Genomic DNA, 12842 nt, shown 5'->3' on the forward strand with positions numbered 1-12842 from the left:
TATGTGTGTGTGTGTGCGTGCGTGTCTGCGTGTGTGTATGTAATAACTTTCTCTAAAATAATATAGTATGATTTTTGCTCTTACTTGAAAGAAACGAATAGAAAACCAATTCCCGAAGAGAAATTGCTTCTGTTGATGAGAACTGTACATTAACGTATTAGAGCGATTTATTTTATTTCATTAACGAAGGCTAAAGCAACCCCTAATAAGGGTTCAAGCTCATAACATATATCTTTCAGGAAATTCTTTTCATTTTCTCAATGTCAAAATCCTAAAACTAATTAGTATTGTAAGTCTGCTATTTTGGCAATGATATGCCCATTTGTATCATGACAAACCAATGAGGGAGCCACTTGTCGATTGCTTGATCTTTTGTCAAAAAACGCTACCAACTTTCCTTCTATCATTGCTTATTTTCTAGTTAAATGTCCTGGGTACATAGAATATGAAATGACATGAGGTGGTCATGAACGGGGTGCTTTTGATCATAAGTCTGCTCAGTGCTAACATTCTCGTCCTCTTCGTCTCTTCCTCCTTTTTCTTATCATCATCATCATCGTCGTCGTCGTCGTCGTCATCAACAGCAACAGCTGCTGTTGTCAGTTCAAGGGTTGAAAGTCGTAGCTAATCTTACTATCGTTTATAGCGCTGCCCTATTTACAATCACTGATCGCTACGACAACGATGGATGATGATGACGATGATGATGATGATGATGATGATGATGATGATGATGATGATGATGATGATGATGGTGGTGGTGATTAACCTTGATTGAGCAGACCCATGATCGAAGGCATTTCAGCCCCTGATTACCCTACCTCGTCATGTTTTCACGAATAATGCACCTTGGGCTGCGTTATCCAGTGGCTCGTCCTACTTTTTCTTTGAGGTAATAGTGTGTAATTCGAGAGAGATTTTTAGTTGATATTTCTGGCAGGTCTAGAGACCAGGTAGACGCTCCATCAGTGTTACTAGAATCTTCGTTTATGATTATTAATCCTGGTTTGGACGAGTGCGTACATGACCATCTCATTGTCTTGCATGTATCTCGGACATGCTCGACTGACGGCACTACCGTGCCTGTAAAGTTTATCTCGAATAAGCAAAGCTCTCGGTAGCACTGCCAGGCCAGAGATTTTTGGAAATTATCCATCAGTCCTGGGCCGAATGTTCTCCAGAAAAGAGCGGCTATCTGATCTTCGACGTCCAAGGTCTCCCCAAGATCTTCGTCGCACTTTTCCTCCACTAATCCTCTATAAAAAGTTAAAGTGGACGTTCCATCTATTGCACTGTTCGAGTGGACGAGGGCTGTGAGCAGTTGTAGACATTCCACTTTCCAAATGCTCTCCCTCGGTCTTTGTTTTATCTAGGACTGCAGCTCCGTTAAAGAAACTAGCTGCGGAAATATGTGTCTGGCGAACGGTGACCACACCTGTTCACCGTCAAGGAAGCACTGGAGATATCGTAACATCAGCGCATGTCTGCGCATCACCAGCCACGGCATGTCCAGGCCACTACTCAGCGGGTGTTGACAGCAGATAGACCCCCTGACTATCGAGATGTGTCCCTTCCACAAGAAGCGGAAAAGTATACGCTCCAGCGTAATCAGATGGTGGCCAGGACAAGGCACGACGGTCAAGCGATAGTAGATGACAGACGCGATATATGCGTTAGCCACATCTGCCCGACCTTTCAGGGATAGCTTTCTCTCGGCCCATTTCTGGGTGAGATTAGTCACCCTACTTGTTACCTCGTCCCAGTTTTTGTCCATCTGGAGGTCCAAACCGAACCAGAGCCCGAGCAGTTTAACCGGTCCATCCGTCCAGCGCCCAACAGTTGGACGGCATGGACTTGCTTCTCCAGGTGCCGTGTCGCAAACCCATTGATTTTTCTTGGTTAATCGTCGCTCCTGAAACCGCTTCGTAGTCCCTGAGAGCGGTGCCGATCATTTCTATGCGTTTATGATCCAACACCACTACATTGACGCCGTCGGCATATGCCAACACGCATTGCCCACAACCTAGGTCACACAGGATGCCTCTCAACACCTTCAGTTTGTGTAGTAGTGGCTCAAGAGTCAGTACATACAAGATAGACGAGAAGAGGCAATCTTGCTGGACCGAGCGCATGATGTTGAACGGCTCTGAGAGGTGACCGTTCACTATAACCACTGAACAGATGTCGCTGTGCATTGCAGCGATCCAGCCCCTGAATACAGGCCCGAAACTAGCTGCCTTGATCACCCCCGTCAGGTATAGATGGTCAACCCTATCAAAAGCTTTAGACTGATCTAAATTGACCAGGGCTCCACCCGTGCCAGGTTCTTTAGCCACTTTTTCAGTGGTGCATCGCATGAGGTGGAGGTTGTCGTGGATGGATGTTTTCTTGATGGCTCATGTCTGTACCTCTCCAACCAGATCCCCGACGACAAGCACCAACCTCGTAGCTAAAACCTTGACCAAAACTTTGAACTCTGCATCCAGTAGAGTTATGAGCCTAAAGTTGTCAATACAATCCCCCTTGTTCGGGTCTTTTCTCAGGAACGCCACCGCTCCTCGGCTCACAGAACTTGGAAATTCTCCTACTCTGTTGCCAGTTGCAGTAAACATTTGCTCAGGGGTCGCCGAACAAGTCTGGCATGTAAGCGTAAAGCTCAGTTATCAGATCAGTTATCATTTGCTCATCGTGATCTAGCGAAGATCGGATCGTGGATTTATTTCCACACCGTGCCTCTGACACTCGGGCCTATTGAACGGCTTTCTCTTCGTGTCTAAGTGCTCGTGCCTCAGCTCTGACAACGCAGCTTTCGTGTTCTGCATTGAAGAATTGGTCGAGTGCCAATCTCGTTGCGAGCACGTCGGTCGCGATGCCTTTTCTAAAAGCCTCGTCTAACTTTTTGACTAGCCTGCCCTCTACTCTTTTTTCTTTCTACTGCTAGTCCTTTGCAAAACCTTATCGATTCTATTCTAATCATAGTAATACAATAAATTTTTAGGATACGCTGGACGTTTGCACCGAAAACGAGCTGTATCAATAACACTTTATTTCGGGAAACATCACAACTATCATCCTAACTAAACCAAACAGAGTGGAAATGTAAGCAGTTTTTGAAGAGAGGCCGTTGACAATTGTGCAGCATTTATAACCCTCACAACAACACACATACACACACACATTCTTTATTTTGTCCTGTACCGCCCTTAATGTTTTCTTAATGTAAACCCTTGTGGTTAAAAAAGAAATCGTTATTTATTCCTGCATCATCATCACATCATCATCATCATCATCATCATCATCATCATCATCATCATCATCATCATCATCATCATCATCATCATCATCATCATCATTATTATCATCATCATTATTTTTATTTTATTAATAGGATGCCATTGAAGGCCTGGCATTTCAGACAACTCATATCCTTTTCTCTGTAGAATTTCGGTCTACTGTTACACGGGGGGTAAAATACTTAATCATGCACTGCTTGTCATTAGCCGCTCGCACAAACATGACCTTTTGCATCAGATACTCAGTCGGGTGGGGGTGGGTGGACGGGATATGTTAGTGCGCCAATGTCGGTGGTTCTGAGTGTAGCTGGAACGTGGATTCGAGGTGGTGGAGATAGAACAAGAGAGTTCTGAATATGCGGGGAGAAGTGGAATGGAGGAGTCAGTACTTGCCTCTCCATACTCCCGTAGGCTCATGTTTCTTTTTACTATACTATCATGCTCCCTCTCTCTCTCTCTCTCTCTCTCTTTCTCTCTCTCTATGTCACGTATACATTGTATTCATACGCATGTGTGTATAATATCTGTTGTGCTTACGCCTATGGATATATCAGTAATCTTGCACACACACACTCACATCACTGGCACGTGCATACATATCTGTGTTCATGTATACGTATGCACACATTCATAAAATCTAATTATAGGTGAAATTATGGAAATAGGACTCTGGAGACTGAAGGCAGGCATTTTAGAAGCAGAGGGTTCAGCTAGACCAGTGTCTCTCAAGACAGAGCGCACGTCCCACCGGTGGAGCGTGAGTTACAAGTGAATGAAATTTGCAATAAAATTTCAATTTCACTTCTTTTGAATATACTTTGTTGATGATGGGGCGCACGTATTTTTAAACAATCGAAGCGAAGCGTGGGACAAAAACCAGTTGTGAAGCATGAGCTAAACGATTCGATGGTGGTTCGTATTATATCTGTAACCGAAATAATTTTCTTAAAAAATATTCCAGACCCTCAAGATTTTCAATGACTTATTCAAAGAAGGCAGGGCAGCACTTATGATCCTTTGTAGACATTCTATAAGACGTGGGAGGAAATTATCCTCAGACAGGAGAGCTCGCGCGAATGCTTGCAACAGAATAGACCCTGCTAAATGCGCCAGGGTTGGGGAAAGAGGAGGAGTTAAACCTTGTAATAGATTGAGTCCGCCTCTTAACAAGAAGGGTCCCCCCACACCACAACCACCACGGGCTTTGACACAGCTTCCGTCTACTAAATTCCACAAAACTCCAATCATAAGGTATTGGTCGATCTGTGGCTACGGTAAAAATTACCTAAGATACTAGACAGTGGGATCGAAACTGAAGTCATCTGGTTGTGAAACGAGCTTCTTAAACATGCTGTTATGCTTGCGCCATAAGATTGTCTACAGCAGAAGCATTTGGCCATAGTGTGTGTGTTGATTGCACTGTAAAATTGACGAGAACTTTTGTTGGCTTAGAGCAAGTTGGACTTCATCAAGCTGATTTGCCATAAAAGCTACTTGAAAACAATCTCTTCAGAGGAGCCTACCTTAGATCAATTGTTTTAAGGTTTCCCGAGATCTACAAAAAATCGAAGCAGTAATATGTCACATTACTGAAGAAACTGTTTCATGCCAGAACCAGGCTCTGGACTAGTTTCGCCGAGCTGTATATCGATTCCATGGTAGAATCATAGCCTGTAGCCTGTAAACATTAAATTGGACCACCAATGTGGTACTAATTCTAAAAACACATGAAAAATTTAGACAGGATGATCGCGGCTTGAACGTCTTTGACTGTAAGTCTTCTCTATCAGGGTTAATCTGAAGCTAATCAATAATTAATAAATTACAGGAACCAGCCATTGAAGGAGCATTCTATGCAGTTGCTCGATCTAATCGAAATTGCAACCAAGTCTCCTTCAAATTACGTCATACTGACTTAAATAAATGATGCACTAGACAATGTAATTCTAATATACAAAAATAAGAGAATTGCAGGCCGGAACCTCTTTCACTATACGTCTTCTCATTCAAGGATAACTTTTAATTTAAACTGCGAAAACTTACATCTAGATGGACTCTTTATCATTTGTGAGTTATATATGAAAGCTATAGGATCATCTCAGGCAAGTTGCAGAATACAAACTAACTGTTATTCACTTGATAAATTGTGGCTTTCAAAGTTATTGGTCTTTTGATAGCTTAACAAGCGATTTTCATTGATATTATTCATTTTTTTTATTAATTAGTGCTGAAATAGCGTTACCTTTCTCGTTATTTTACAGGTACGCCATAGCTGTAGCCTTCAAACATGTCGATCCAGCGTTTCCTTACATCAGGTGAGTCTGATTATCTTTGTTAATTTAATCTATTATCATTATTTTGTGATTAGTCGGATAAGAGAATCTGTGTTTCTGATATACGCAAGCCTCCAATACCATTACGATTGGAGACTAATGTAGTTGGGAGTTCGGTTTGTACATTTTAATATCGATGACTGCTGGGGCAACGTAAGTGAGAAAGAATTTATTTTAATAGAACTGACGTTCCTGCTAGCAAGGACTGAACGAAGTTCCTATAGGGACTTGAGTGTGGAGGGATACAATATAAGGAACGAATTTGTCAGAGGAAGGGAGCTGAGACCGTTTCTGTTACAGTAGAAAAGTCGTTGTGAAGTAGATATTTAAGGGTAGCGGTAAGTGATTCCTTGCCAACCAGTCAGATAGACTTCTGTTGGATGCAGTGTAGGGTGTGTGTGTGTGTGTGTGTGTGTGTGCAACACCGTACCTGATGTGAGAGCAGTAGTCCATTGTAAGTCTCATTTATAGAGAGTCAGTAATTATTCAGAGTTTAAAAGTATTTTCTTCTCCTAAACAAAGATGAGGAACATCATCCCTTCTCTTGGCGAATTCTAAATGCTAAAATGAAAATAAAAGCTTTTCCCTTGCGTCCTTCTCTAGAATTATATAACTTTCAAATATTCTTCCTGATTTTCAATACGGTCTCGTTATATCTCCCTCAAAGTATACTGCACTGCTTGAAACACAGAATATGTCGTATATTGTAGTCGTAGATAAAAATGTCTGTAAAAAAAATAAGATGTCGTGGCTGGAATATTTTTGAGTATAGGTCTTCCCATTCAGAACGCATCTAGAGATAAATAACAATATCGTGGGTTGGAGGAAACAAGAACTATTCTTACCCAGGTATCCTGATATTTTGACTAATATGCAGATCTTCTGACATCAAAAGTTATTTCGAAATTACCCAAGCGTTCCACCCTTAATGTTATAGGGAATAAGGTCTACAATATCATTTATCATGAAGTGGAATTGTATAAAGAAATAAAACTGAGAACAGATTGTATTTAACGCTTACAACTAAAACTATCTCTTGAAAAAAAAAATATATAAAAGTGCTGAAACCATTGTTAGTGCATCAAAAACTTCTACTACATGTTCTCTGACAAGTTGTACTTCGTATGCAACACACCTGCAACATGAATGCCACCTATAGCATGCTGATATGACTGCATGAAAAAGGCCTTTTGTTGGAATTTTCAGCCTTTTCTACGTTTTTCCCACTTAATGATATGTTATAGTTTTGTGTGACTGTCAAGAAACACATTCAATGCATGTCAATGTAACAATGAATCTGTACCTCTTTCCATTAGGGTCACCATATTTTTCTATCTAGAAACATGACCATTTTTAAATTGAATTCTACCAGCTAAATTGAAATCTGAAATATGTCGTTATACACATGCGTACATAAATAATACATACATCATCATCATCATCGTCGTTTAACGTCCGCTTTCCATGCTAGCATGGGTTGGATGATTTGACTGAGGACTGGCAAGCCAGAAGGCTGCACCAGGCTCCAATCTGATCTGGCAGAGTTCAGATGTACATACATACATACGTACATACATACATACATACATACATACATACATACATACATACATACATACATACATACATTAATTACACACTACATGCGCGTACACATACACATATGGTACACTTTAAAAGGTGCGCCGAAAAGGCGTGACACGTTAGCAAACAGTTTGGGCACGGCAGAAATGTTCCACACTCCACTCCTATGATGGACGTGGTTTGTCAAGAGCCATCATAATTCCAGATAGGCAAGTGGGCGGAATCAGCACCAACATTTCACCGCCCCATACACAAAACACCCCTCACATACATTCATACATACTTACATCGTCACTTTGCTGGCATGCACTGCTCTCTCGTATATGCATACACATGTGTATCTGTGTCTGTGCGTAGATGTGTGCATGTGTAGCTAAGTACATACTGAAAAGAATTCCAAACTTCAATGGATGCCCGTATAAAGATGCTGATATTATAAACAGGTTCTGTGGAGGACTATATTTTTAGACTTCATGTGTATTCTATATATCTGCACGTTTCATTTTGGCTACAGAACTAAAATGTAAACACACACGATCGCGCACGCATACATGCACACGTCGGTGTATGTGTTTATATATCTACATACACTTACACACACATACACCCATCTAGTTATGTTTAAAACAATATATGAGTGCGTGTGTGTGCATATGTGTGTGTGTGTGTGTGTGTTTGCGTGAATGCATGTGTGTATATGTTAGCGTGTATGCATATGTGTGTAAGCTTGTGTGTTTCGTGTATTTCTCCAGCCAACGAAACCTCATCATTGGACCTGCTAGAAATATCAACCAAATCTCACTAAAATCCCATCTAAGTATTCAAAACGAAAACTATGGACATGTTGAACAATGTATCTGTATATACACATCTTTCTCTCTCTCTCTCTTTCCCTCTCTCTTTCTCTATCTATCTATCTATCTATCTATCTATCTATCTATCTATCTATCTATCTATCTATCTATCATCATGGACGGACGGTAGACACATCGGCTCCCATGTAAGTTGCATTTTTCACCTCTTAAAAGACCTATTTTGTTTTAAAATTTTGTATAAGTTGTGTATAACACAAAATACTTCGTGAACATATATTTTTCAAATCGGAAATAGCTCTATTTAGAGCCTTATTTCCAAAAATTCAAACATATCTTCCTCGTTCCTAGCCATATTCTTTAAAACGAATATGGCTAAGGTTTTCAACGAGGCCGACTTCCCGCTCCTAATGCCAGAGGCGAAAACACTTAATGCCGTTCCGCATGAACGCAGACAAGTGATGAAGAAGAGCAATGATTCTGAGTCAACTGCTGCTGCCTCAACCACCACCACTACCACCATCACGTGTACAAACTCTGCTGCTACAGCAGTCTTGCCCGCCACCGTCACCAGTGACAACAACAACAACAACGACAAAGACAACAACAACAACAGCAACAACAACGACAACGACACAAATGTCCTTGCTAACACGACCACTGTCCTCACCACTGCTACTACCAGTGACAATAACAACAGCAACAACAACAGGACACCGACCTTCAACACCAACACCACCACTACTTCGACAAACTCTGCCGCCACTACCACCACCTTTGAACCTGGCAGTACCAACACCACTGTCAATACCACCATCAACAACTACAAGACGAACAAGATAAACAACACCACAAACGCCACAAACAACATATCTGCCAGCATCACAAAAACAAATTTTGCCGATGCAACGAAAGAAAAAAGAACAATATTAACATTCACCCAAAAACAAATCAATGACACAAAATCCCTTCTCACGAAAGAAGGTGACACTGTACAAATACACATACCAAAAGCAATTATTGAAAATACAAACAAGAAGCACATATCATACAGACTTATCAACAAGAAAACGAAGCGACCGGAGAGTTTCTCCACCCAAAAAATTGAGATTTGTCTCAAACCGATATGGCCCTTTCAAAGTCATGTTACTTGGGGACGAAAATTTGCCACGGTCCTAGTACGCTTTAAGAGCGAACAGTTAGCGAAGGAATTTTCAACACTCTCTCTCCACACAGATGACTTGGTGATGATACCGAGTTATCTTGGACAGAGAGTGACGAAGGTGACAGTAAAGAATGTCCCTTCACAAGTGGAAACCCAGTGGATAGTAGGTTCTATATGCCTCGAAATGGAGGAGGCAAATATATTAGAAATTGCTACTGCAGAGGAGAAAAACTGGGAAGGGGGAAAAAAAGTCGAAGTCCTCCTCCATATCACTGAAGAGGAGTGCCAAAAGATCCCCACACACATCCAACTGGCAAAGGACCACAAGTTATATGTAGTGGTGGAAGGAAGGCGGCCACGTTGTTATGTATGCGGCAGCGAGGCACACCTCAAGGACAGTTGCCCAACCGCCGCCAACCAAAAAAAGCAACAAGGGCAACCACCAAAACCCGGAAAAAAAACCCTACTACCAACACCACCATCAACAATCAAAACAAGAGAAACACAAGCAACACTGGCAACTGAGAAGACAACAGCATCTGCAAAAACAACAAGTGAGGAAGCAGGGGAAAAGAAAGAAAATTCCAAGACTGTTTCCCCCTCCCCCACATCACACACACCTCACACAAATAACAAGCCATCAGCACCAACAAAAACAGCAACACAACCACTCACACAAGCACACACAGACGCTCACAATTTGCCCCTACCCCCTTCCGATTCCTCAGAACCTTCGTCGGAAGATGAAAGTAATGAGGAATGGCAAATAGCCCAGAAAGGAAGGAGGAAGAGGAGCAAGAAAAGAAAAGCAAACACAAACAAAGCAGGGAGATACACAACTCCCGAAAACACTCCAGACACCAACACAAGCACACACAACTACAACACAAGCAACAAAACCCCAAAAGCAAGTACACACACAATGCTCACTGCCATCAACACAAAAAACTCAGAGTTGATGGAATACATCAACACAAAAACAAACATAACAAACGAAGACATAAAAACCAGCAACCACCCATACACAACACCGCCAGAACACATCAAAATACTACACATAACACCAACCCTGCACCACACACTAAAATCTATTTTTCCAAAGGCAGTTGGCAAATGCCAAAAATACCTGGCGAAAAAACTATATAGTGATCTCCTCGAAGAAAACCCGAAGGAGGAGACACAAAAACTCTCAAACGGTAAGTGACTCTCTTTATAAAACTTTAACACTCAAATCAAAATGATGCTCAAGATTGGTTGTGTAAATGCGCGTGGCTTGGGGTCCCCTTGGAAACAAGGGTACCTCCTAAATGACATAAAGTCACATAAACTAGAAATCATAGCCATAAGCGAGACCAGACTCCATGATACGCGGGCCCTATCGTCCATGTTTGGCAGACAGTTTAACATTTATTTTTCTCCCTGTCTGCCGAGAATGGGCGGTAGTGGCACGGCGGTACTCTTTCGCAAGAGTCTGGATCTCGAAGTAAAGACAGTATTCATAGACCCGGAGGGTAGATTGGTTGTTCTGGATGTCGATGGCAGCGATGGGTGTGCTTTTCGACTCATATCAGTATACGCACCACCTTTAACAGGTAGGCCGGATTTCTTTCGACGTCTAGAAGTATTCCTAGGAACGTCTCGTCCTTTACTTTTAGTGGGGAATTGGAATGCTACCTTGGACACGCATCTAGACTATGTTGGCAGAGATAGGAATAGACGGGGATGCAAATGCCTCAAAGACCTGCTCAGACGCTTTCAACTGTCTGACAGGTACCGACTCGATTACCCGAATGCGCCAATGTGGACATGGACAAACCGCATCGGGTCGTCGAGATCGTATCTAGATAGAATACTGTGTAGGAGAGTAGATAGAGATAGCATAGGGTGTCCACAATTTCACATAGTCAGCTACACGGATCACAAACTTGTGACGTGTACGCTAGACTTAGATAAGACACATAGGCAGGGCTCCGGTTACTGGAAACTAAACGCGTCTTTCCCGTCGAGACCAGTTTTCAGAGACCGGATTAGCACGTTAGTAAAGAGGGCTTTGACAGGAGCCATCATCAATAACAAATGGTGGTTTGCCCTCAAGAGAGCAATAAAAGCAGAAGCGGTTAGGTATAGCAAAGCACTAGCCATAGACAGAAACAGAGTAGAGGGTGAACTAGTTAAGAAGCTAGAAGAGGCAATTAGAAGTGGCATCGCATCCGACGTTTTGGCGGCGAGGTTGGCCCTTGACCAACACTTCAACGCCAAACACGAAGGGTGCGTTGTCAGGGCTAGGATGCGTGCTCTAAGAAACGAAGGTGTTGGAGCCGCACGAGAGGCCCGGGTGGCGGAGGCGCAACAGGGCAACAAAGCCACCATTCGGTCTCTGGTGGACGAACAGGGGCGCGAACTGCTCGAGCCAAGCAAAATGTGTGAGGCCTTTCAGCGGCACTTTGCTCGACTGTTTGGGACGAATGGCGAGCGAGAACGCAGGGTGGACTTCAGTGCCTACCTGCACAGCCTGCCACGACTCTCGGCAAGAGAGGCGGAGTGCTGCGAAGGTGCCATCACGGCGGCGGAAGTGAGGGACGCGATGGCGGGATGCTCGAGGGACAAATCTCCGGGTTTGGATGGTCTGCCCTACGAGCTTTACAACTGTAAGCCAGACTTGTTTGGAGACGTCTTGGTGGCGGTGTACTGCAACTGGCAGCAAAACGGGAGCATTCCCGGTTTTGTGAGTCGAGGAGCCGTAACGCTGCTGAAGAAAGATCCAAACAAGGGGGACGTCATAGATAACTTTAGGCCCATCACTCTGCTCAATGCAGACTTGAAAATTTTGGCCAAGGTGTTAGCCAAGCGGTTGGCGCTTGTCATCGAGAAACTGATCGGCAAGGCGCAAACGTGCGCGGTGCCGGGCAGGAGCATCCATGACAACCTCCATCTGATGCGCTACATCATAGAGAGGGTAGTTAAGGAACCTGGCATGGGTGGGGCCCTGATCAATTTAGATCAATCGAAAGCTTTCGATAGGGTAGACCATCAATACTTGGAGGCTGTCCTCATAGCAGCCGGCTTCGGTCCCATTTTCCGCGGCTGGATGGCTGCCTTGTACAGAGGCATCCGTTCGGTAGTTCGCGTCAATGGGCATCTATCAAGACCCTTCGACATTGCACGTTCGGTCCGTCAGGGATGCCCCCTCTCGTCGCTTCTGTACGTGTTGACTCTCGAGCCACTACTGCGGAAGCTGGCGACGCTGAGGGGCATCCCGCGAGAGTTGGGATGCGGGACGAGCGTGTCGGCATACGCGGACGACGTCACCGTCATAGTGTCTAGCCAAAAGCACATCGAGCTTGTCGGCGAGACACTGAGAGACTACGAAGCGGTAACGGGAGCGAAAATCAACCGGGATAAGTCAGTGGGCTTGCGGCTCGGCACCTGGAGAAGCAACCCCATGCCGTCAAGTAGCGCCTCCGTCGTGGGACGTTGGACTGACGGTCCGGTTGAGATGCTCGGGGTCTGGTTTGGTCCAGACCTCCAAACGGAGAAGAACTGGGACGAGATAACGAGAAGGGTGGCCACTCTAGCCCGGCAATGGGCCGAGAGGAAGCTTTCCCTGAAAGGTCGGGCGGAGGTGGCGAACACGTACATCGCGTCCGTCATCTAC

The 12842-nt window shown here is 43.8% G+C and overlaps 1 protein-coding gene across 2 annotated transcripts in view; it reads left to right on the forward strand.

Annotated features, from left to right (window-relative positions):
* The window catches only part of LOC106874369 (DNA damage-regulated autophagy modulator protein 1), a 191234-nt gene that overhangs the window by 136497 nt on the left and 41895 nt on the right, over positions 1 to 12842 (forward strand). For both annotated transcript variants that reach the window (XM_089352828.1, XM_014922083.3), the window contains exon 3: positions 5555 to 5608. In XM_089352828.1, the coding sequence (XP_089208954.1) occupies positions 5555 to 5608 (54 nt within the window). The remainder of the gene's footprint in view (positions 1 to 5554; positions 5609 to 12842) is intronic.

This window comes from Octopus bimaculoides, chromosome 5 (assembly GCF_046866305.1).
Source record: "Octopus bimaculoides isolate indiv1 chromosome 5, ASM4686630v1, whole genome shotgun sequence".
Lineage (NCBI taxonomy): Eukaryota > Metazoa > Mollusca > Cephalopoda > Octopoda > Octopodidae > Octopus > Octopus bimaculoides.